The sequence below is a fragment of the Drosophila albomicans genome, chromosome 3 (genome assembly GCF_009650485.2).
Source record: "Drosophila albomicans strain 15112-1751.03 chromosome 3, ASM965048v2, whole genome shotgun sequence".
In the NCBI taxonomy this organism is placed as follows: Eukaryota; Metazoa; Arthropoda; class Insecta; order Diptera; family Drosophilidae; genus Drosophila; species Drosophila albomicans.
Genome location: NC_047629.2, coordinates 6497414 through 6523164, shown reverse-complemented (window position 1 = coordinate 6523164; position 25751 = coordinate 6497414). Strand labels below are relative to the sequence as shown.

The window sequence follows — 25751 nt, the reverse complement described above, 5'->3', positions numbered from 1 at the left end:
GGCGCTAAATTTGAATGGGTATCGAAGTACTTACTCTGTCATAAATAACATCACGTTTGATCTATACATAATGTAATAATTTATTCATTCAATTCAATTAAATTCAGATTTCGACCGCACTTTGTGCTACTACTAAACATATTGTATTTATGATTATAGTTGTAATACATAGTAATATTAATAAAGTCAGCACGCACACACATTCATAATATTGCATGTATTGCATATACTACTATTAAATAAGAATTGCTACTTCTAATGCTACTACTATACGCTCTTCTGTTCTACTACTTTTTTGTTGCTTTAGCACTGTTGTTGTTGCTGTTCATATTGCACACTTGCTCCTCCTCCGCTTCCATCTGCTCCTGCTCCTTGTTGCTATTGTTGTGGCTGTTGTGTGACTCGCTTTCCTCAAGTTCCCGCAACGCAATCTTCTGGAAATCACAATCAATGATCCTTTTTCGCTTGCGCAGTGGCCGACTACATTCAGCTGCAGTTGTAATCTGACTGCTGCTGCTGCCTGGCGGCGATGTGGGCGTTCCTGTCGAGCGTGGGGGCGTGGTCGTCTCTTTGGTTTGGATTAGTGTGCGTTTGGTTTGCAGCCGTGTGATCTTGATCTTGGGCAGCTTCTGGTTCTCCAGCTCCCCATCGCCGACATTGACAGTTGAGTTGTTCGCCTCCGGCTCCACATTGTGCACAATGATGCAGTGCGTCGCCTCGTGCGTGGTGCTGGGTGAGTCTGTGGTGGGCGATGTGGATGGTGATGGTGTCGCTACTCTGGCTGCAATTGTCTTTGGTATGGATTTCAGCTCCGGTTCGTTCTGTTCCTCCTGTTGTTCACGCACCTCCTCCTGCTCTATCTGTGTGTTTGTCGCCTCCTCCTCCTCCTCTTCCATCTCAGACTTGGCCTTGCTGCAGTCCAGTGGCTGTGGCTGCTCCTCTGTCACGCCAGATCCTGTGGCTCGCTCCTCATCGTAGCGCTTTCGCTGCTCAGGCGTCAGATGCGCCTTGTAGAAGTCCACAATGGGCAGCGGCACTGGGATGGGTATCGGCAGCGGTATGATGATCGGATACGGCACCATCACAGTCACTGGCGGCGCAGCGCCCAGCAGGGCACCCAGCGCACCCTGCAGCTCCGGCAGCGGTGGCTGCATTGAAGCCAAAGGATGCTGCGGTGGCGGCGGAGGACCGAAGTGGGCGGCAAAGCTACGTGGCAACATGCCTGGCGGTGGCAGCACAAAGGGATGCGGTGGCGGTGGTCCCTGTGGAGCGGGTCGAGCACCAAACGGATGACCCAGCACTCCGTTGGGGGGCGTCGCAAAGTAGCTAGCCGGTATACTGTGGGTGGGAGGACGGCCCAATTGCTGTGGCAGCTGCTGTGGCAACGGCTGTTGATGATGCTGAGCCTGCTGCTGTTGTTGCGACTGCTGCTGTTGCTGTTGCTGCTGCTCCTGCATGGGGGAAAGCGGAGGCAGCGGCACACTGGAGCCCGCAAAGTCGGCACTCAACGTTGCCGGCTGCTGTTGCTGCTGCTTCTGGAGGAGACTGGCGACTGTTTCGGGTACAGCTGCGGCTGCGGCGGCACGGTGCGGACGCTTGCGACGACCCGGCTTGGCGGCAGCATGGCCATGATGACGCTGCAGCTGCGCTGGCGTCGTGGCCGAGGCAGTTACGCTGGAGCTGGCTGGACTCTTCTGCGCCAGCAGCTTAGACACGGGCGCCACTGAGATCAGAGGTTTGCTTGGTTGCTGCGGTGGTGTGGGGCTGGGCGAGCTGCGTTTCGAGGCGAGCGCACCAGTTGTTGTTGCTCCTTGTCCTGGTCCCGGGGACACTGAGATGGTCGACGCTGGCGAGGCTGAGCGACTGCGACAGTTGCGCAGCCAGAGATCGGGGGTTATAAGTCCAGCGCCATCGCCAGCGGCAGCTGCCTCCAGTCCCTGATCCCGTAGATGCGGATTCATGTCGAGATGCGCTTGCGTCTCGTTGCAAAAGATCTGCATCTTGTACTGATTGAGACACTTCTCCGAGCAGAACTGCAGTTGCGATGCCCCGTCCTGAAAGTCCACATAGCTCACCGCATGCCGCACATGCTTGCACCAGTCGCAGGTCTTTGCCTTCTTGAACGACGCCCGACGACTCTGCGTGAAGCACGACTCCGAGCAGTAGCGTGGTCCATCGGTGCTGGTCAGATAATCGGGCGCGTTCTCCGCGATTGGCCGATGGCACCAGCAGCAGTTGCTAAAGTCTGTGGGAGAAACAGAGAACAAAGCATCGGGTTATTTTTATTCCTTAAAAGGACTGAACATACTCGTATAAGAAAGCTACACTCGAGTGTGCTCGACCCGTTTTTAATAATAGCAAAACAGTATATTATCCTTTAAATATCCTTTAAATATACCGAATTAAAAGTGCTCTCAAATTAACAATAGCTCTATATCTTAAAGTCTTTGAGGCCACGATGTCCATATGTACGGACGGACATTCAATCATAACCGGCAGTTATTTAGTTCAACTTGCATTGTTATTTTGTGATATGACTTGTCTTCCCAATATTTTACTCCTTTTCCTTACTTGGGCAACACATTCTGCTGCTATGTGTATTGAGGAAATAACGGAAATTACTGTTAGTGACTATACCTAATTTGTGATGGTAGCCTGTCAGGGCTCTGAGTTTATTCGTCCCTAGGCTTATAACCCGTTCGAAACATTGTTGATTATAGGTCTCTACTAGAGTTTTCCATCCTGAACTATCTGTCTTCGTATAATTGGAAAGATTTATTTTTATTTTTATAATTAATTATATTTCTAATATTTCATACATTAAATTTTAGGGTTTTCTAAATGAAGAACACATTTTTATTTATTACTTAAAAAATACCTAGGCGGTTTTAGGTGGAAAGTCGACTCCTTAATGATAAAGACAATTTTTATACTCACCATCGCAAAAAAAATACAGAATAACAAGATTAAGTTTAAAGCTTCTATTTATGATTTCTAAAAATTTAGATGCAATCTATTAAAAATTGTAGAAGATATTCAGTAAATACTTTTGTATGGCAAAATGCCCTAATTGCAATAGTGTCATAGCTGCTTTGGTTGACAATAAGGTTTGTTAAGTACTCTATGGGATATTTTTAATATAGTAATATATTTATATACCAAATATAATCTTCTATATATTTTTTTTTATGTTTCGGTGGTATATTAATTTGGTATATTTTAAGAATAATATCGCAGTATATGCTCTTATTCAAAATATTCAACGGGTCATAGTCGAGCCCACTTGACTTTGGCTTTCTTACTCGCTTATTTTGGCAATTTTCTAATTTAAATCGATGCTTATTGTCAAAAGGTTATTCACGCTTTGATTTTTATCTACATATTCATTTTTAAACATAAATTCCGATATATGATACGACAACAGATTTCTAGAAGAAATTTGCCTTTAACTCCATATTCAACTAAATTAATTTATTAAAGCAAAGTGACTAAGAGCTTTGCCATTTATTAAATAAATTTTATGCAAAATTTAAGATTTAAAATATTTGTTTAAAATTTAGTCGCACAGATTATTGAAGAGTCCACTCGCCATGTTTATGCATTGCAACAAAGCTTAAACCAAAAATGGAAATGCATCTCATGACTGACAACGAACTAGGGAAGAGGGAAAAGAGGGAAAGGGGAGCATGGACGACAGGCAGCAGATTGCCGAATATCGCTTTTGGTATTTTGAACAAAAATGCAAGCCATATTTGGGGTTTAATGAATCTGTTATCCGATAATGCAGCAGGCGGCCATAAACTCTGGCAAACCAGTTCAATGTTCGGTATTCAGTGTTCAGTGTTGATGGCAAAGTTAGCAAAGTTTCAATTCTGTCTGTGTGCAAAGCATTTCTTTTAAAACTGACGACTAATCCCCCCTCCGAGTGAGGTGGATGGTGAAGAGGTCGAACTTATCAAGTTGCAACTTGCAGCGTGCACGGCTGGATATTTCATCCTTGGATTTATGATTTTAATGTTGACTTTGATTTTAAGTTTCGCTAGATATGCTTTAATTGGGCTCGAATGCTTTATAAGGTAATTCCAAGTGAAAACTAATACTAAATAAATAAAAAGCAACAGTCGAATGTGCTTCATATATCAATATACTATTACGTTAAAAATATGTATACTATAGTGTACAATATATATCAGATATACTATTACGTTAAAAATATACTATAGTTTACAAAATATACCAGATTATCAGTCAAGGCAACTAAGCTACAGCAGCAGCCCTTTTTATAGGGTCAACGACATGTATGTAACTGGCAGAAGGAGGCATATTCGATATACCCCAGAAGATATACAAAAATATCTGTAGATATCAGACGATTGCATTTTTTTTTTAATTCCTTGTCGTATGTCTATATTCTATAATTAATATTTTTAACAATTTTCGATTGAATCACATCACAATTAATAAAACCATATTCAAGGACACCCGCTAAAGCCTCCACTTTGAACTTTGTATTATTTACTAGGCACATATCTATTTGTAGGTGAAGTCTCTAATCTCCTTGCTCACCTATTTTCTCCTCGGCATGCGACGTCATCAGCGATGATGCGGCCGGCTTGCCAATTGAGTGGGGACTCTTGGAGTCGTCCTCACGTGAGCTGCGCGTGTCGTGATCCGAGGGTGTTGTGATGTTGCTGTGGCAATTTATATTGCTCCCCTTGCTGCGACTGTTGATGCTATTGTTGCCGTTGTTGTTGCTGTTGCTGCTACTGCTGTTGTTGTTGTTGTTATTGTTGTTGTTGTGATAACTGCGACTACTTCGCAAGTGACTATTGCGATGATGCTGCTGCTGTTGCTGCTGGAGGTGTTGCTGATGCTGCTGTTGATGCTGATGCTGTTGTGTGGCGACTGCTGCAGCGGCACTTTGAAGCAAACGCGACGTCTTCGCCGTCAGATCCAGGCGATCCACATCGACGCCATCGAAGCCATACCAGCCGAGCAGCTCGTTCATCGTGTGCTGCGCGAATTCCTGGAAAGAAACCGAACCAAAAAAAAATGATAGAAATTCAGTTTCAGTTAGAGATTCAAGATTTTCGCATGCCAATGGTATAAGGTGACTTCAGCACTTCAGCCGAATGCTGACACAATCTCAGTTTCAGCCCATTCGTGTTATTCAATATGATATTTAGCCTGGCCTCATTGCCATCGCTCACAATTTGGGTCAATATCTCGCTTTCTGCGGAGACAACTTGGCGACAGACTAACTGACTGACTGACTCCAACTTGAGGCCTAGTCAACGCTGCAGGTGCTGCTCACTGAGCCGCATAATTGTGGCTACTTCTTCTCGATGTTCAACCACAAAGGGTTGCGACTGTGGCAGCTGAACGCCTTACTAACTGGTTGAACATCGCTTAATTGAAGTTGGATTAAGGATGTTTTTATTCGTAAGTACTAGCAAGGTCAACAGGTGCAGGTGATATTTATGGTGAATTATATATTGCAAAATATTCAATTGTGTTACACAAAGAACTAAATGGATTCTGCCACTAAAATAATAAAACCTATTTTTATATTATTGGACATTCTCTTTCCTCAACTCATTTATAGTAAAATAAATGAGAAGTTAAAAATTTGAGAGCATAATTTCATCGAAATTATAAACCTCAACTTTATTAAGAAAATTTATTTAATATTTTAATGTTTGAATAAGTAAAAATTAATTTGTATTTTTTAATTAAGGCAGATTTAGATTTTTCACACACGATATTGAATGGTATATATTTAGAGAGCAAAGAAAATACACTTTTCTGAGAATAACTTTTTTGAACAAAGAAAGAACAACATTTTTCATTTAATCTTTTTACTAAAGCGGAATTATTTTGTAGGTTTCAGAATTTCGAAGAAGATTGTCCAATATAAATGTTTGAAAGTCAATAATTCCATATATGATTATAATATTCATGAACGTATTTTAGAAAATAGCTTTAATTAATTAAAGGGCAAAAATTCACAAAGTGTTATGCAGATTTTGTGAAATTGAATTATGCAGCATTGGTAATTAATAAGTTTGTGAAAACTCGTGGCACACGCACACACACACATACACACACACATCTCAAAAAGGCAGGCGTATATGGAGCATAAGCATATCAGTTAACACACACGCGCCCACAAAATAAAGTTTCATTATGGAGCCACGGCAGACTCTTTAGGGGTTTAGGGGGAGCTACTAGGGGAACAAAAACTTGGCAAAGGGGCAGCATGCATAATCCTTGCTTTGCAAGCTGCAATTTTCCCCCTTATCGCTCTTAACTCTCTCTCTCTCTCTCTCTCTCTTTCTCTCTGTCTCTCTTTCTGTTTACTTCTGGTTTGGTCTCTGATGCTGGGCATGACATTGATACGGTATACTTTGGCCCAGCCAGTAGATGGATGTGTGCGTGTGTGTGTGCCTTCTGCATATAATACTGTTTTAAACTTAAACAACAATGTGGCCTGAGTTGGAGGCAGATTTCACAGAGACTTTCAATCGAAGGAGGTGAGGAGGGAAGTTGCAAGAACTGTTGCGGGTTTTAAAGTTTGCTTTTGGGTTTCGTTTCTTGTATTTCTTCATCTGCTCGATGTTGTTGTTCGTTGCTGTTTCTTGATATGAAACAAACCAAAATGATATATGCTTGGATTGGAGCCGCCTCAACTCAACTCTTCTCTCCTCCTCATACACTATTCGATTCGTTTTGTTTCATTTCGATTCGATCCAACTGTACGGGATATGAAAAAAATTCACACAAGGCTACGAAACTGCATTAAGACGTATCAAATTACATTGAAATTCTCATATTCAAAGTCGACGTCGTGGACTTTGTTGTTGCTGCAGTCAAACGAGACAACACAGCTGTGGCAGAGGCGTTGGCAAGAGGGATGCGCCTATAATTGAAAACAAAATACTGCAGATAGAGAAGTGGAACTCCTAACTGCCTTTGACCAGTTGAAAGTAGGATAAGTATTGTTATTTTATACTTAAACCTTTAATTCATAGGTTCATTCAATTATTCGCTAACGAAAGGAGACTTAAGATTATATCAATCTTCATCGTTTTAATGTTTTCAACACAAAATTCTTTTCTCAAAGTATTCATGATTTTTCTGCATTTCAACCTCTACGAACTCTAATAGCTTTAAAGTGCTTATTGGCCTTATTTTCTTTTCCAACATTCCAATTTTTAATTTATTTTTTTTATTTATTATAATTATTTGGTTTCTTAAATATATATTGCCAATATTTTTAAATTCTTATATTCAAAAGGAATGAATTTTAAATAATTTAATAATATTTGGAGTTTTTTAATAAAAATACAATTCTTCTTAGCTTTGTTTTGTATTTTCTTAATATCACTCGATATATTTTAGGTTTACATGATTACATTTCCATCGACACCCTTCAGCTGCGCCACTGCACTTGAGACATACGCACACAGAGAGACGGAGAAAACATTTTTGGTGCTTCTCAGGAATGCGAAATTACTCATACGACATGTGGACGATGTTGACACAGCCGTTGACAGTTTGAATGCGCTAACTGAATGCGCGACTTTCGACGAGGGGGCGTGGCACGCCCCCCAAAAGCACTACAAGATTTTGGCAGATCTTGTGAAAAACAATTAAGACCGCAACAAAACGAATTGTAAATATGAATCACTCTGCAAAGTAGCTTTGATATCTATGCCAATGCTCGGCACTAACAGCTTGGCATTTGCCATCTGATATGCGGACACAAGACACTGGACGATGTGCAGTGGGCAATATACAGTGGGCAGCTGCTAAATTAAGCGGTGCTGCCAACTTGATGACAAAACGCAGAGTCGTCTAATAAGCACACGTCCAAGAGTGTTAGCTCGCTGCATCCTCCCTTTATTTTTTTATTTTTTGCGTCGATTCGCATTCGCATTCAGGTTTTGCGGCAGAGTATTAACAATTCGCACGATAAAAATCTAGTGATGGCTGTGTGCGTATCGATTACACGCCTCAGGTGCGACCTCGTCGGCTTCTGGGGTCGAATGATGCGGAAAGGGGGAGCGGACCGAGAGGGGAACAGAGAGGGGAACAGAGAGGGGGAGCCGCACGCCTGGCTCAAGTTCAGTTTTTGCAGCCACTCGCAGCACAGTCCAAGTCCAACTGTGCGGTAATCGGAGGCGCATTGCTGTTAGCTCTACCTTTTCATATTCTCTTGATCTCACTCTCTCCCTCTCTCTCTCTGTCTCTATTGTCTATTGCTGTCTCTGTCGCTGGGTTTTTAATATCATTTGACTGTTAATTTATGTTTGGTTTTTAATTTCTGATTTGTGCGTTCGTTCAGTTACAGCTGAGGAGGGGAATAAAAGGGGCCACAGCAAGACGGGGTAGAAGGGGAGCTTGGCAGCCTCCGTCGCTGATGACGACGACAACAACAACAACAACAACAACATCGACGACGACGACGACATTTAAACTCGCGCTCATTGCAAGCGCTGAAATTCTAAACCGAAATGCGAATAAAAATCAATTAATTAAAAAATGAAATTCTATGCCATTTGCTGTTGTCGTTGTTGTGATGGAGTTGCGACTTGTCTGGCATGTTTGCTGTCTACTCGTTTATGCGCCAACTCTGTCATCCCATTTCCATAACCATTCCCTTAGCATTTCCTCATCATATTTTCGTAATAATTACTCGAAAGTATCTGCCAGATACAGTTGGCAATTGCAAACGTTCTCGATACTCACTCCCCACTTATATCTGTCTTTCTGTCCGTCTGTCTGTCTGTCTGTCACTCTCTCTGCATTTCGCAAAAATCTCAACTTACAAAAACAGATCAAATTTTCGTTTTTATTATGAATCGTAATGAACTGAGCTCAGCTCAGCTGAGTTGAATCAAATGGAGTTGAGTTGAGTTGTTGACTCTGCGAATACGCGAGCATGCAAGTGTTCGAGTTTTGTTGCCCAGTTCCTACTGCCAATTTTCATTTCAAGAGCCAATCCGAATGCCATCGGAACTATGTTCACAATAACTACACTAAGAAAAAAACAAATAACTACATTTTTTTTTTACAAAATTGGAATTTGGAATATATTTTTATGCAACCCATAGGGAAGATGTATGTAACAGGTAGAAGGAGGCATCTCCGACCCTATAAAGTATATATATTCTTGATCAGCGTCAACAGCCGAGACGATCTAGCCATGTCCGTCTGTCCGACTGTTCGTCTGTCCGTCCGTCCGTATGAAACACTGGATCTCAGAGACTATAAGAGATAGAGCTATAATTTTTTTCGACAGCATTTGTTATATTTGCACGTAGATCAAGTTTGTTTCAAATTGCTGCTGCGAATTTTGGTATATACAATAACAACTATAGTAGTTGTGATTTCTGAAAATTTGAAAATACTTTTGTATGGGCAAAAACGCCTATTTACTAGGGGTCTTAGCTGCTTTGGCTTTCAATCTGGTATATTGTGTCGTCTATGGTATATTTTGAATGTGGTACTATACCGATATACCAAATGTACAATCCGGTATATTTTTAGTATTTTTGTATTTTGGTATATTTTGAAAAATACCGCAATATTTTGCTTTTATTCAAAACGGGTAGCGGGTATCTCACAGTCGAGCACACTCAACTGTAACTTTCTTACTTGTTTTATAAAATTTAATTACAAATAATTATGAAAATATGAAGTAATTATAAAAAAATTATTAAACAACAAGAGTAATAAAGAATAACCAAAATAAAAGTATTGTCTATTACTATGGTATAATATAATACTTTCAGTTTTGTATATATTATATATAATTTATATTTAGTAAAATACACTTAGATAATCAATACTAAAATGCAGCTTACATTTCTCCACTTTTCTCAAACACGACTGCGAGATCCCTGCAACCCATTTCGAATAAGACAAAAAACAGTGTGGTATTATATTTAGAATATACTTAATTATCATTCCACGAAAATACTTATACATATGTATAGGCCAAAGGCTACATTTGGTAACATATATTGATATAGTACTACGTTCAAAATATACCATAAATTACAAAGTACATCAGATTGCCAGCCAAAGTAAATACAAAAGTATTTCTTAAATAGCTTGTCTACTAACTTTATTCCCCTAATATTTTGCAACTAGTTTAATAGAGTGTCGTAGTATATTATTCTTGATTCTAGCCGCAGTGAGAAATGTTTAGTATTAGCCTGTGTTATTGGGCTGTGTTCGCTATGCGAGTTGGCCGCATTAATACACGTCTACAGTTACTCAAAAAGAAACCTAATAGAATAATGTAAAGTATACGATGGCAATGGCTAACGACGGAGACGATGGGCAACCCAATACGCTTATAATAACTCACCCTGAACCCAGTAAACTGAACTCAGCTCAGCTCAGCTCAACTGAGCTGTGGTGTTGCTTCTGTTGCTGTTGCTGTTACTAAAACTAAAACGAACTGCAATAGAGCACCAAGAAGGCCCTAGCGTGAAGTGGAGATGGGGGCGGAGATTGAAAGAGACAGAAATATAGACAGAGAAAGAGACAGAAGCAGTGGGAGCCGAAGCTTGGGGCAACGCCAACCACCAAGAGCACCACCCCAAAAAGCAAACAACAATAACAACAGCAACAAATTCTAGAATTACGCTAGTTTTCTTAACGTGTTAGTGTATGTTCGAGTGTGTGTGTGTGTGTGTGTGTTCGTGTGAGTTGTGCACAAAGTCAGTTGGTTTTTAGTTTGTTGTAATCGAATATCGATAGCTCAGGATTGAATGACGCGCGTCCTTCTTTTGAATTCTTATATGACATACTTGGGTTCTCTCTCTCTCTCTCTCTCGCTCCCTCTCTATGTGAATTTTCAGTTTTTCCTCATTTTGTTGCTGCTGTTGTGCAATTTAATATTTTATTTCATTTTAATGTCCATGTGTCTCTGTGTGCAAGTGTAATATGGTTTGTTCCACAAGTGTGTTGGTATGTGTTCACATATGCGGATTGTATTACAATGACCTTTTTACTTTCCAGAAGATTGGGTTAGCATATAGCATTTCTATTATTCCTAATGCACTTTTCGAAAACTATTCTTTCAGCTGTAGATTCTCTCTTGACTATTTAGCTAAGTCTATTCATTAAGTAATTATTTCTAATTTTATTTCTTGAATTTTGAAAGAGTAAACATTGATATAAGCAATTAAGAAATTGGATTATAAATAAATTCGATTATATATCCAATTGATCAATTTAATTGATAAATTCATAATTGGTTTAATTTTGTTTACCATCTAACACATTGCAACACTGCAATGAAAGCTTCTTTCTCTCTTTCCCCTTATTATTGAAGAGCTCTTTAGAGCTTTTACTTATTTCTTTGAGCTCTTTGCGGACAAAAGCTCGCATTGCACTTGATCTGACAACGGTGAAATTAAGGCTGCAGCTAAACTCTGGCGCCATCTGTTGATAGTGTGAGGTAGTAGAATATCGCTTTCTCGCTTTCGCCTCCCATTCATTCACACTAACACTTCGAATGTACTATGTATATAATGCCGCCCACTTCTTCGCTCAAATTAATTTAACGTTATTTTAATTTGAGCTGTTGGCATCCCGCTCTGACTAACGCCACCTGCCAAGTAGGAGCTGAGCCTGACTGATGCTGTGCCATCACAGGGTGCCTCATGTTACACTGGCTCGCCCTCTCACTCTCTGCATATATGCGTGTGTGTGTGGGCAACTGCAGTTCGTGTTCGTGTTGTTGTTGTAACTGTTGTTGTTGCTTTCGTGTAGAATTTATCATATTCTATTTTGTTTGTAATTCAATCTGCAGCGCTGTTATTAAAGTTCTGCTGCTGTGGCGTCATTTGAGCTATGCCTGTGCCTAGGGCCTCCACCACCCCCTCCCAACCCACTTTGTATGCCCCACAGCCAGGGGTTGACGTTGGCCCTGAGTGGCTGCTAGGCCATCGCTGTCATTGTATGTGTGTAATATAATACAACTCGCTCTCGCTGTTGGAGTCGGAGTCGGAGTCAGCTTCTACTCTGCACTAGCATGAAAGATTATATGCTGGCTCAACCGGAATGTGCGGATAAATAGTTGCAAGGATGCTGCGCATTGCCTAGGATCAGTGTTTGTATATTAAGTACTTGTAATATCATACAAATAAAGCTGAACCTAGTAATGTGAGAGATCAGTTTAATAATCACCAAATTTATCGTTGATCGTTAAAGTAATAATCTGATACGGCAATCTTAAACCATAGTTATTGATAGCATCTAGAAACTAGCGCTCAGTTCTCTAAAGACACAATAAAATCTATGAATTTTACAACCTTACAGATTAATCTAGCTCATTAAAAATAACATCCTATAGGTAACTTATTTAAGTAATCTTCACTCTTAAGTTTAGCAGTCTGTATTTATAATAATATTAATAACTATTGATTATTTTCAATAATTAAACTATATCTTGGTATCCTTTAACTTTGTGAATGAATATTTAAGTAATCTTCACTCTTAAGTTTAGCAGTCTGTATTTATAATAATATTAATAACTATTGATTATTTTCAATAATTAAACTATATCTTGGTATCCTTTAACTTTGTGAATGAATACAACTATAACAGGAATTATATGGCGTTAAATGATTTTACCAGTAAATATGGATATTTTTGGTATCCTCTTACGATTTAAATCGATTTAAAAGGACACTCATTGTCTCTAATTGATAAGTTTACTCGTATGCCGTCAGCTCAGCTGAAAAATGAATGGAAAACCCCTTCGAATTACCCAATTCAATATTTTTTCTTACTTTCTGTGGCCTTTCTGCTTTCTCCTCAGAGCACACTTCATATATACTGTGTATAATATACACGTATCCTGCGTCGTCTTCAACAGCCTTCGGTTTGTTTTTTTGAATCGACGTCGCGTCGTTGTCATAAAGCGGAAACCTTGAAGCGTATCAACTTACCACGCTCCTATCGAATTGCACCCATGAGGCGCGTGAATGTTGCTGTTGTTGGATTGTAATTATATTGTCTGTTTTTTGTTTTTGGTTTTCTGTTTTCTGTTTTCGTCTTTTTTCTGCCCATTAATTTTGCCGCTATTTTGTAATTATGGGCACGGCTGGTAAGCTATCTTCAGCTAAAGCAGGTAAACTTTCAATGTTGCTTTTAATTGATCAATGATATCAAACATAAAGTGTTGCCTACTTTGTGGCTAAATTGTTCCCGCAATATATTGCTGCTTTTATCATCATTAAATATTATATATGGAAAATTGTATTTACATTTTAAATGAAAGGCACAAGCTCTGTGCTTTAGAGTAAATGCTAATCACAATTTGGAATAATTCATAGCAAATAAATTCAATTTGCTGTTGTCTTTTAATCATTCTATTAATAAACTAACGAACAAAAGAATTTTCTTTTGATACATTTATTTTCGTATGACATTTAACATAATAAAAACAATTTCACAAATTTTAATTAATTAGCAATTTAAATCAAATTCTCAAATTAAACGCACATTCACATAAATTATTATAAAATACATTTCTTTCAACTGCATTTCTTTTATTGTACTATTTTTAATATTTTTACTTAATACAAAATATTTTTATATTTAATGTACTTTCCCAAAATTGATGTGTGCAAAACAAGAGTTGTCTCTAAATCTCCTACTCCCATTTTTTGGTTTTAAACTTTTAAGCTACGTTTTAGCAATGGGATCGGTAATGGAAATGGAAATGGGAACGGGGACGGGAACGCCAGACCCAAAAACCCGAACTCAATCCCAACGCAGCTCATTCATTATAATAATTTTTCTGTTTAATAATATCATTGCGCTCAACTGCAAGCCAACGGCTACAATTTCAATTTCCCGATCCGATTACACGTGCAACAACTACAACAACAACAGCAACAAAAATGTTGTGAGACCGCCGTCAACGTTGTTGTTGTTGCTGTTGCTGTTGCTTTTGCTGCTGTTGGTGTTGTTGTCATTCTCGTGGGTCTCTGGCATTAAATTAATTTTTGCTCATTTGGCGAAAAACTCGCACACAGCGAAGCAGCTTGAGCAAACAAACGGTGAACGGGGGACGAAGAGCAAGGGCAAAGAGGTAAGCAGAGACACACAGACTGAGAGCGAGGCAGGCAGTCTGCGTCTATTTGCAACCCACTCAAAGCACACACACCCACACAGACACAGACACACACTAGCAGTGGCACTCGTGTTCACTCACTCACTCACTCACTCACTCGTTAAAATGATTATAAAAATTTATCAATATAAAATTACCAGCGGTGCTTCGGTTTACAGTTAACTCTCGCACAATGTTCGCGTAATCGTAATTGCTAGATTTCAACGTCGACACAGAGATGCCGTCGCTTTTGCTGACATGCCAACTCCTTTTACAAATATGCTGCCGCTCTCTCTGCAGTCTCTCACTCTCTCACTCTGTCGCTCTCACGCCAGGATCTAACTTATTGCGAATTATGTTGTGGTAATATAAAACTAGCCAACCGCAGCAACAGTAGTAACAGGGCAGAGAGGGATAGATAGTTCTGAACAAAACAGCAATTATTGTTGCGAATTTTGAAATTTCTAAATACTTCGCTTCTTGCGCCATGCAAAGTGCAATTGGATCCGAACATTTGCATCCACATTGTGATTCGGATTTGGTTTATTGCATGTGTTTTTTGTGTTTTGTTTTGTTTTGTTTCTTGTGCAATTTGTTCAGGGGAAAATACGCAACGTTATTATTGATACTCAATATATTCAAATACTATTTAAATCCACTTTAAATAAATAACAAAAGCTGTCATTATATTAAGAGCTTTTTGATCATTTTTGTAATTTGAAGGCAACTGTATACAGCGAATTTTATTTAGAACTTGTAATTTTAACACATAACATACAATAATTAAAATCTCTTGTTTCTACCAATAATTGTGCTTTATTTAAATTTCAGAAGCTCGTTGAAAACAACAGCAAATCGCATTTTTGGGTGGGTGTTATTAACCTTTGGAACATCATCAAAAATAAACCATAAATTTACAATAAAAACAACATGAATTTAGCTGCAATGCGAAAATCAGAAAAATAATCTTTTGTATTTTCGGTATTTTGTTTTATTTTCCTTACTTTTCATTTTTGCATTGGCCTCTCAACACAAATTTTTTTGCTTGAGTTTATTTGATTTTGGCTAATGTGTGTATTTTTTGGTCTTTCTCTTTTTTATTTGATTTTGTTTTGTTTTTGTATCCTTGTTATTGAATACTATTCAAAAAAGAAGAAATAAAAACGAAACAAAAAATACGATGTGTAGACAGAAGCAATTAATTATAAATGTGTTTTGTGTGTGCCAAAAGTTGTCGGTGCTTAAGGTGAGAAGAATTACGCATTCATATCCGAGCATTAAATTTGTGTTCAATTCGCATGTTTGTATCTTTCTTTTCTGTTTCTGTTTCTCTATCTGTATCTCTATCTGTAGCTGTGACTGTGAGTTTGATTTCATTCATAAAACTTACCTTTATCTCATCGCTGGGCAGTTCCTTTTTGATCTGAACAATGCCGCTGGCAACATTTGACGCCCCAACGCCCGCAGCGGCCGCAACGTTGGCATCACGCGAATTCGACGGCGACGTTTTGGCTGACATTGTTAACTGGGTCGGAAGCTAATGGCCAACTGGATTCAACAGGCTGCCAACTGAAACGTGATGATTAACTGTTAAATATATGTTCGTATTGCATTCGAGTTGTTAAATGATTATTGTAGTTATGATATAAAAATTAATTTAATATTTTAAACTGGAAAATAGTGCTTAACCGGAAAGAACAAGAAATTGTTTTTAGTCTAAAAGTAATTTCAATATTTTCTTTTATTTTTAAAGAATATAATTTATAATCATTCAACTCAACTCAAATCAACTACTTTAATAATAATCTCTTCACCAATGAAATGTATTTCTTGAACAATAATAACATCTATCATATGCCTTTTAACAAATTCAAAAATATAACTTAAAAATTATATAATTCTAAGACGAAAATATTTAATACAAATGTCATTAAATATTTAGAATACTCGATAAATATTACGAGCATATCGAATAAATAATAATAATAACTAACTAATTAATAGTAGTTATTTAAATAGGTTCTTTGTTGAACTCATGGGAACTTAATCAGGCGATTGGAAACTAAACGAAACTTGTAAATACTAATGCAAAGCTATTCAAATAAGAAGCCAGATACACCGAAATTAAGACTAATGCTTTTATATGGCATAGGAAGTCTGGGGTCAGCTGGTTTTTTCCCGGAATTATCTTTTATTTTCTGTTTGGAAGGGGGAGGGCTTGCTCATCGGTTTTCTCATTTGCTGTCGATCAATCATTGAATGGGATGCATCTTCTAAATATGTTTAGGGCCAAATCTCTTGACTATCTTGGCCGTAATACACACGCCTTCAAATGCCGCCCAATTGGGCCATAATTAATTACAGCGTCTTCTTTAATTTCAGAGAACGCTTTGCTTGCCGCTTCTGCCTATGTGTATCTTTGTATCTACGCTTTGCATATTGTTTCGCATCCATTGGATACGCACGCAAGCAGACGGCAATGTATTTATATACCATACGCATACATATACGTCCGTCTATGTGTGAGTGTGTGTGTGTGTGTGTGTGAGCGTGTTTGGTTCGCGCGCACTTTGGTGTCTTGTAATTTAATACCTCGTACGAAACGTTACCACCTATCGCATAACACTGCGAGTGGAATACAGAAAAACAAATACAAAATGCCAAATACAAAACACAAAATACAAAATACACAACACAATAACAAATCCACAACAAGAACCAAGTGGATTTTGTGGTATGTATCAACTTTTTTGTTCAAGAGGTACGAATTGAATTTTTAGCGCGTACTTCTCTTATTTGAACAAATTTCAATTACCCCATCAAATGTTTGATGCCGAATATACAAGTAAATTACATTCAAATCGAATATAATCCTGAATTATTTTGCATATCAAGAATCTTTATCAGGAAAACCTAGAGTATGTACAGATCATCTAATGTGTAGCGTACAAGAATCTATAATTAAATTAGATTTCAAATCTAAGGATGACATACTATACTAAAGTATCTTTGAATACATATATTCAGATATTCGGATCATTAAATATTACTATCACTTTAAAGTGAAAACCAATTGAACAAATTCAAAGCTAACACAATATTTAAATAATATTTTAATTTTAATTCAGTTGACATCGCAACTATCTGGATCTATATTAGCGAGAAAATCTATAAATGACACAGTGAAAAATATTCAGTATCTATAGATCATATGTTCCATATCCATTTAATCGGATTAATGTGACTTTTTGTTTATGAATTCTTAATTCTTAAGGGGACTACAAGATTTTATTATTTCGTTTCTTTTGTTGATTTTCATTAATTTCTTGCATTCAACATTTTCTTTTCGCTTTAATTTTCTTGGCCCACTGAAAACATTTCAATTCTGCGTCGCATGGCTTTGTTTGCGTTTAAAAACTTTTGATGAGTTTTTACTTAATTTCTTTTTGTCTTAAAATGTTCAAGTTTATCCGAACGAACATGCAGCTCAGAGAGTGTTGCAATTTATTATACTTATGATATATTAAAATTAATTTGTTCGTAAGCATATATTTTGGTTATTCACTTTGTTAAAGCAGGAGACGGTGAAATATTATTTCCAATGCAGCGTTGTCCAATATATATTCCAAAAATAGCTTTATATTTTCGACATTATGTATATTTGTATACGGCCGTTTTCTCACTCACAATTGCCTTTCTTTTCGTATTTCTTTTTTCTTTGATTTGATTTTCCGCTTTACAACAAACACCGTTGCCGAACGTCAAGGAAAACCATTCCCAATGCTCATTTTCATTTTCACTTTTCACATGCACTAAACATCGAATTCTAATACGAATACGAAAACGAATACGAATAAGAATACAACAACGAATACGTTTCTTCTTGAGTGTATTTCTCACATAATCTTCTTCTTTCAATTTTCAAAACAATTTTAAGATTCTTTTACGTTCTCTCTCTCTCTCTCTCTCTCGTCTCCTCCTTTCGCCTTTTATTTTATTCGCTCGCTTCGACCGACATCCGCACACGACCGCGATTCATGAACGTTTGACGCTAGCGGCCACTGCCATGTGTATTTTACTTTGCCGCCGTTGGCTCTGCCGCACAGTGGCACAAAACCATTTTATATTGTGTTCAATAGTGAAATAATTAATTTGTAGTTAAAATAAGTATATTCGATTATCTTTTTTTGTTAGTTTATTAAGATAATAGTAGAATATTGTTATGCTTTCTTCATATGTGTCTATGGTAATAAATTTGAAATAACAAAAATATTACTATTGTCCTTAAGCTCCATTTTCCATATACATATACATACTGTAATAATATTCAATCACTTTCTCGATAAAATTCAATATATTTCTTATAAAATTATTATAAAATACAGTATAGCGGTTATAGCGACTTTCAAGGGACCGACGATTTTACGTCGTTATACCCGGAAGACGCACTAAGCAAAACTAATTTTTTTTTTTATGGTTGCCATGTTCGTAATAGGTTTTTAAGATAAAACAAATTAATTTTTAAACAAAACAAAAAATGTATAAATTTAATTTAATAGCATGGTTTTTCAGCTAAAACTAACAGAGAGTAGTGAGAATGTAAGAACCTTTGTGTCGCTCCTACGCACACAAGCAAGAGTGCCAATCACTGATAAATGCATATATTTATGACAGCGTCGATTGATACTTAAATTTGTTGGCATTATTTCGCTGTATTTTTTTTTTTTTCGTCGCAATATCCGGTTGAATTGTGAAAAATTTCGTCGGTATAAGCGGTTTGTCGCTAAAAACGGAGACGTACTAAGCGGAGGCCCTTTATTATAATTTTGTATGGGGACCAACCAAGCCATAAACTTTTCGTCGCAATAACCGGGCGGACACTATAAGCGGAGTCGTTATAACCGGATTCTACTGTAATTACAAAAGTATTTAAAATAATATATTTTTTTATCAAATAACAAAATATAAATTATATGTACATATAATAATAGTCATTGTAATAATTTCATTGTGCCAAATTAATTTGCATTAAACTAAAACTATAATATTACAAAATATGTTTTGGAACAATTGAACTGAATAAATTATAAAAATGCTATTAAACATATTTAAGGTAAAACATTTTTTAATAATTTAACCTACTTGCGGTAAACTATTATTATTTAATAGCATTTTGTCAATATTTTTATTGTATTATTCAGCCATTTAAAATTGTTTGTAGTCGTATGTAATTATGGTATCGATATACATATAATAAATTAAGAATATACAAATCAATTATTATTAATGAAAATAATTTTGGAAATATATTTAAGTTAATCAGACATTAATAATTGTATCCGCAAAAAATAAAATTTTCAATAAAATGTTCCAGCTATTTGCAACTACATACTATGGAAATAATCATATTCAATCAATGCAATTGCTTCACTGTGGAGTGCTGGCGTCGCTGCTGCTGTCGCTGCTTCTGTCGCTGCTGCTGCCCTGCTTCGTGTGCTTCTGGTGCTTCTGCTGCGTATGCGCAGCTGTGGGCCTCCCAGTCCGAGAACGCGACGGAGTCCGAGTGACTGCAATTGCTACTCCTGCTGCTGCTGCTGCTGCTGCTGCTGTTGATGACGTATTGCTTGGAGTCTCTTGATGCCCCCTTGCAGCACCCCACCCCACTTTGATGAGTCAAAGCTGTGGCTACGAAGATTTTTCCGTCTCATGAAAACGAAAACGAAAACGAAACTGTCTCAGTTGATGTCTTCGCTGTCTCTCAATTTCTCAGCCTCTCTGTCTCGCTGCCACTCAACTCTCGTGTTCTCAACTCTTTGCATATTTTCATATTGTAGTTAAAAATAAATGGCATCGTGTGGCTGCTGCTCTGCTCTGCTCTGCTCTGTTTTGTTGCTGCCGTTTACCTGACTGACTGACTGACTGACTGCAGCAGCAGCTCGATTTGTGCATTTCTTGTTCATTTTGTTTTCAGAATTTATTATTGTGTTATGTCTAATTTCCTCTAATTTATTCAAATTTCTCAATGCACTGAGATAAACGCTCGCGAGCAAACAGCGCAATGAAAGAAACGAATCCAAATTTCAAATTCGAAATTAATGGGTTATTTAAGTAATTTCAAAAATGTTCTGCTGCTGCTGTAAAGGCCATCTGATATCATTATTTTGCAATTTGTTATGTTAAATATTGTGTAATTGCATAGATGTTGATTAGATTACGAAAACATCAAAATGAATCATTTTTAAACACTGTAGACAAGCTTTTATTTATTGAATGAATTTACAATAATTTACACAGACTATAAATGTAAAGTGAATCAAATTTCGTTTTTGAATTTCAGCTAATCTCAACTCATTATCAATCATTCGTCACATGCATGTTAAAGTTGGTTGAAGACTACCAATCGGTTACGGTTAACTGCCAATATTGGTACGGCAAGCATGGCAAAAACAGCTGGCAATTGTGCCCTAGAGATAGTCGTAGGCAAATAATGCATTTACCACCCAGTAATGTGTACACTAAGTACATACATATGTATCCAGCGGTGCCAGTCGCCCTAAAGATCGCATTTGTCTGGGGGAAAGCACCTACATGTCCAAATCAACAACAGAAATGCAAGAATTGGCCAATTCGTCTGCTAACTTGGCTGTCGTCTGTTCTGTGACAGTTAACACAAATGAGAATGCATCATCGCGGGTAGAGGAAATCTAAATGAATTGTTTATATAGCACAACCTAATTAAGCAATGCATTAAGTGGCAGTTGCTTGGCTAACGTATACCCTATAACCTAAAAGCATAGCGTATGAAATGAATTACTTAGCCTTTTACTAGTTTTACCTTCACTTTTAATTTATGTGCGAGGTATCAAAATATGTACATATGTCTATTGCACATATGCAACAGCTGCTCTGTCAATCACATTGGTCTAAAACCAAACAAAAAAATAACAATGCAACCACAAAAGACAAATGCTGCATTTAAACAATTTATTTGAAATAATTTGATTAAAAATTACCCTCTCTATTCAAGTGCCAAATTAATTACTCATGCAATTTATTATGTTGTGACTAACACATTTTGTGACAGTCGACGAAAATTGTATTTTAATATTTAATTGTATTTATTCAACCTCTTTCCCTGTCACATATCAAACAAATTGTCGTCGCACATAACATTTTTATTGTTATTTATTATTGTTCTCGTTCAGCTTGTCTATTTATATCGCTTCAAGTATACCAGCGTAGATTATTTTTCGTCATCCAAGCAGTTCATTCATCATTCAAGCAGTTCATATTACCATTTTGTGCAAGATCATACACATGACTCCGTGGCGCAACGGTAGCGCGTCTGACTCCAGATCAGAAGGTTGCGTGTTCAAATCACGTCGGGGTCAAGTTAGAAATTTATTTTTTTTTATTTTTTTTTTGAATATCAGTATTTTTCATAAATACAAAAAATAATTACAATATTTTCAGTTTTAATTAATAGTTGATTGCAAGTTATACAAAACTTTGCATTCTTTTTTTAATTCATATTTGCAGATTTGTTTCAGGCCTTTTTTAATTTCTTGTCTATTATATTTATTCATTGCTTGTTTGTATTTATTTATTTTAAATTTTCAATTAATTGATAACAACTCTCAGAGCATTCATCAAAGAGCGCATGCTCTTATAAAAAGAGCGCGTCAACAGAGAGTGAAAACAAAAGTCAGCTGTTTGACAAACAGCTGATTTGAAGGCAGCATGAAAAGCAGCTCGAAAACTCAGGGAAAAATAAAAATATTAATTAAATAATCAAGCAAGTGAAATGAAAAAATGTCGAAAATTTCAAAGGCCACGCTTAGTCTGAAACAGGTAAGAATTAATCGATGCGTAGGAATGAAATTTACAATTTCCATTCTTTCAATAGTTTATGTTGCGCCAGGAGGTGCTTAAGCTATATAGAGAGATCTGGAGAACCACACGCCTTGTGCCTGACAAGCACAGTCAGCGGGAGCTGCGAGAATGGGCTCGGCATGATTTTCGATTGAATCGCGGCCAAAGCGACGAGGTGGCCATCAAAATGCTTCTACAGAGCGGCAAACGGAGTCTCACCGAGCTGCAGACGAGTCTGCACTTAAGCGGAGTTAGTGTCAAGGGTGGAGGGAAGTGAGGAAAATGCTTGTTTTTATTTGAGCGTTACAAATTTTATGACAATTTCTGAAGTTACAACCATAAAACTGTATAAATAAATATTTATGTAGTACGAGAGCCGTGGTAAAAAGCTAAATATAAACGTCCTAAAACCTTAGAGGTGCTACAATTTCGCTGTTTATAGTTAAGTCTGTGTGGATGTGTGTGTGTGTGAGAAAAGCAGTCTAGCAATTTGTTAAGTTAACATGTGTTAACAAGTGACACTTTTAGAGCAGCGGCCTCAGCAGACTAAGCCAAGCGACCTTCAACAGCGCCAGGCCAAAGAGCAGCGAGCCCACGCTGGTGATGATAAGTGAAATGAGATCCCGTTTGGCGTGCTCCTCGACACGACCCACCAGAAAACTGTGAATCACAGTGCTGGTGATGTGGGCGCCATCGAAGCCAAAGCAGGGAATGGCATTCACCAAGGCCAGGCCAATGCTAAACACCACATTGTATCGCAGCAACAGCGACAACGCGTCTGGCCAAGCGGCACTCAAATGCGGATAGTGTGGCACAAAGCCCGACACGCGCACCGAACGCAGTACATCTCGTGCTTGGCCCACATACATGACTGGTGTCAGGGTCTGGCCCTGAAGGTTCTGTCGCTTGAACACCAAAATACTGGTGGTATTGTGCAGCATGGGGCGCAGACAGTAGCCCTGTAAGCAGACGCCAGTCTTGCAGTAACCACTGGCATCCTCGAGGGTGCGACGAATATTGAGGCAAACGTGCTGTGGTATCTCCGCCGGTGTGTCCACAGTTACATCCTCAACGTACTCAAAGCAACTGACATTGGGGTTGCGATCGTCGCAGCATTGCAGCCGCCCATCGACGCCATGATGCGAAATGTCGATGCTCTCGTCATTCAAGCGTATAAAGTCAGAGCTAACGCAATATCCCTGCCGCACCATTTGCACCTGCTGCAGGCAGGCCAACCAGCTGTCTTCATTCCTGACTGGACAGTCGTTTAGATGGGTCACCACATTATCCAACTGGAGGCCACGATCGCCACGCAGTGGTGACTTGAGCGACAGCTCGGTGACAATCACATGCTCATTGAGAATGTAAAACGGCGACATGGTGATGCTCATCGTTGAAATCAGCAGATAACAAAAGCCGGCAAAGAGGAAATTATTCCAGATGCCGGCGCAGAGAATGCGAAGCTTGCGAAACCAGCGCAGCCCATTCAAGTGATCGTGTGAGAGTTCCGTGTAAGCCAAGGGCAGGCAGTAGTAAAGCTATGCGAGATGGAGAATGCATTTTTAATCAGTTACAAAAGATCCTATCAGCGAATTGTTTACCTTGAAACCAAAGCCAGTGACCGGCACATCCTCCAGCACTGCGGCCAATGCATGGCCCAGTTCATGCAGCAGTGTGCACATCACCAATGTGGCTATATAATAGCCAATCTCCTGCAGCGGGAGATTAACGCCCGGCAGCAGTATTTCCAACTGTACAACAGGCGTTGCAGCGGCTGTGGATGCTGCCGCTCCCGCTCCTGCTCCCGTCCCACTGCCACTGAAAATCGTAATGATCAGCAGTATAATGCCAACTGGAAGCAACAGAAACGACAGCAGAACGCCCATATTAAAGCTCTTGACTAGAAAGTTGCGAGTGAAACTGTTGCCAGACGTGGAGCCCCAGCGGATGAGCATCCGGTTGAAGGTGCTGGCGCTTGAATGCCAATGCAGGCTCATGAAGTTAACGATCAGTCCAGTGTTGCGTAGAAAGGCATCGTATGGATAGTGCATGCAGCTCTGAATTAATTTAAATAAATTATTCCAAATGTATTGTGACCTGAGCAGGGCGAAACAAACCTTGAAAAAGCGATCGAAGAAGTACATGACACCGTATAGCGTCGTCAGCACTATAAAGAATACTACAGGATCCATTGTGTGCGAATTTTGTTTTGGTTTATTTGTGCTCTCAAATCACACACATTGTTATTGTCTTTTAAATTGTTTTTATCATAATGTTCTAGCCCAAGACTTGCGGAACAGCTGTTTACTGCGGGGCTGCCAACTCGCTGCAAGTACGATGGCCAACAACGTTGCCAGACTTTCAAGCGTGATATGTGTCGCCACAGTTTAGAAGCAAGCCAGCAGACAGTGCTGCCACCTTGGCATTTATTTTTATTTCATTTTGATTTGCATTGTACAAGCTGCTTTTTGTTGTCATACAAATTTGTTATAACTAAATAATATACAATAATGCCGAAAGTGCGTCGGAGTCGCAAGCAACCACCAGATGGCTGGGAGCTGATTGAACCAACGCTGGAAGAACTTGAGCAGAAAATGCGCGAAGCCGAAACCGAACCGCACGAGGGAAAACGCATTACGGAATCATTGTGGCCCATCTTTAAGATACATCACCAGAAGACGCGATACATCTATGATTTATACTATCGCCGCAAAGCCATCAGTCGGGAACTCTACGACTATTGTCTCAAGGAAAAGATTGCCGATGGTAACCTCATAGCCAAATGGAAGAAGTCCGGATACGAGAATCTTTGCTGCCTGCGTTGCATTCAGACTCGCGACACGAATTTCGGCACAAATTGCATCTGTCGTGTGCCCAAGTCCAAGTTGGAGGAGGGACGCATTGTGGAGTGCGTCCACTGTGGCTGTCGCGGCTGCTCCGGATAAACCCGAAGAATATATAGAATTCTATTGTAAAGTTTCTTTTTTTTTCAACTTAATAATAGCATGTACATTACTTTTAAGATAAAGTGGAGTCCTTTATAAAACCACATAGATAAATACATATTTCACTTGTCATTCAAAATTGTCAGTGTATTTATAATTCGCATTATGCGTCCATGTAGCCGTATAATACTTTATATTTTAACTTTATTGATTGGCATCGCGTCTATGTTAGTATCGGCGTATTGCTTCTGGAAAGAACTAAAGTTCAAAATATCGAAAAACAAGTACTTCACAATATTTCATATGACTTCAGCTGTTATCTACTTCATCATATCTACGATCCTGGTATTGGGAATTATTTTGGTAAGATATTAAACTACAGTACAGTCTCGATAATTCTTACCAAAAAAGAACTCTTGTAAGGTCATTTTGCACCTCCTCCATTCTCGGTTTCGAATTTGTAAGATTTTCAGTGAGCTGGTAAATCGACAAAAATTATAATTACATGATTTTTAACTTACTGAAACACGAAATATAATGACATTAAACTCTCAAACAAAATGTTAATTGTCGGTTTCGACTTCTCTCTAACTCGGCATATATTTATAGAATTTCTGTTTGAAACTTACTACGAATATTCTTCCGAATTAAACACCAAAAATAATAATAATGAATAAACCGAAAGATTACAATTACAAAGTTGTGATGTGAAAGAATCGACATTAGACTTAATATGAATTTATTTTTATTATTCACATTTAACAGCGAAAAAAGAAGCTGCTTTTACCTTGGCT

The 25751-nt window shown here is 38.3% G+C and overlaps 4 protein-coding genes and 1 non-coding gene across 6 annotated transcripts; 3 read left to right on the top strand and 2 right to left on the bottom strand.

The window, feature by feature from the left end:
• Positions 1-97: 97 nt before the first annotated feature.
• LOC117567447 (sine oculis-binding protein homolog) lies at positions 98-18172 on the bottom strand. 2 transcript variants are annotated; one of them, XM_034247459.2, is made up of 4 exons: positions 17706-18172; positions 15531-15709; positions 4567-5026; positions 98-2245 (listed from the first exon to the last, which is right to left on the bottom strand). In XM_034247459.2, exons 2-4 carry the CDS (start codon positions 15657-15659, stop codon positions 288-290), a joined length of 2547 nt encoding a protein of 848 aa, XP_034103350.1. In that variant the 5' UTR covers positions 15660-15709; positions 17706-18172; the 3' UTR covers positions 98-287. The 2 variants fall into 2 exon arrangements, with proteins under 2 accessions (XP_034103350.1, XP_051860653.1); XM_052004693.1 differs by having other exon boundaries at positions 17828-18172.
• Positions 18173-21459: 3287 nt separating this feature from the next.
• On the top strand, positions 21460-21531 carry Trnaw-cca (transfer RNA tryptophan (anticodon CCA)). Its single transcript has one exon. It is a non-coding gene; the product is annotated as a tRNA-Trp (tRNA).
• A 312-nt stretch (positions 21532-21843) lies between these two features.
• LOC117567223 (LYR motif-containing protein 2) lies at positions 21844-22427 on the top strand. Its single transcript, XM_034247055.2, has 2 exons — positions 21844-21991; positions 22047-22427. The coding sequence occupies exons 1-2, from the start codon at positions 21953-21955 to the stop codon at positions 22287-22289; spliced, it is 282 nt and encodes a 93-aa protein (XP_034102946.1). The 5' UTR covers positions 21844-21952; the 3' UTR covers positions 22290-22427.
• LOC117567215 (membrane-bound transcription factor site-2 protease) lies at positions 22424-24359 on the bottom strand. Its single transcript, XM_034247044.2, has 3 exons — positions 24130-24359; positions 23614-24069; positions 22424-23550 (listed from the first exon to the last, which is right to left on the bottom strand). Exons 1-3 carry the CDS (start codon positions 24202-24204, stop codon positions 22537-22539), a joined length of 1545 nt encoding a protein of 514 aa, XP_034102935.1. The 5' UTR covers positions 24205-24359; the 3' UTR covers positions 22424-22536.
• A 66-nt stretch (positions 24360-24425) lies between these two features.
• LOC117567217 (protein BUD31 homolog) lies at positions 24426-25300 on the top strand. Its single transcript, XM_034247046.2, has one exon. The coding sequence runs from the start codon at positions 24523-24525 to the stop codon at positions 24955-24957; it is 435 nt and encodes a 144-aa protein (XP_034102937.1). The 5' UTR covers positions 24426-24522; the 3' UTR covers positions 24958-25300.
• Positions 25301-25751: the final 451 nt, after the last annotated feature.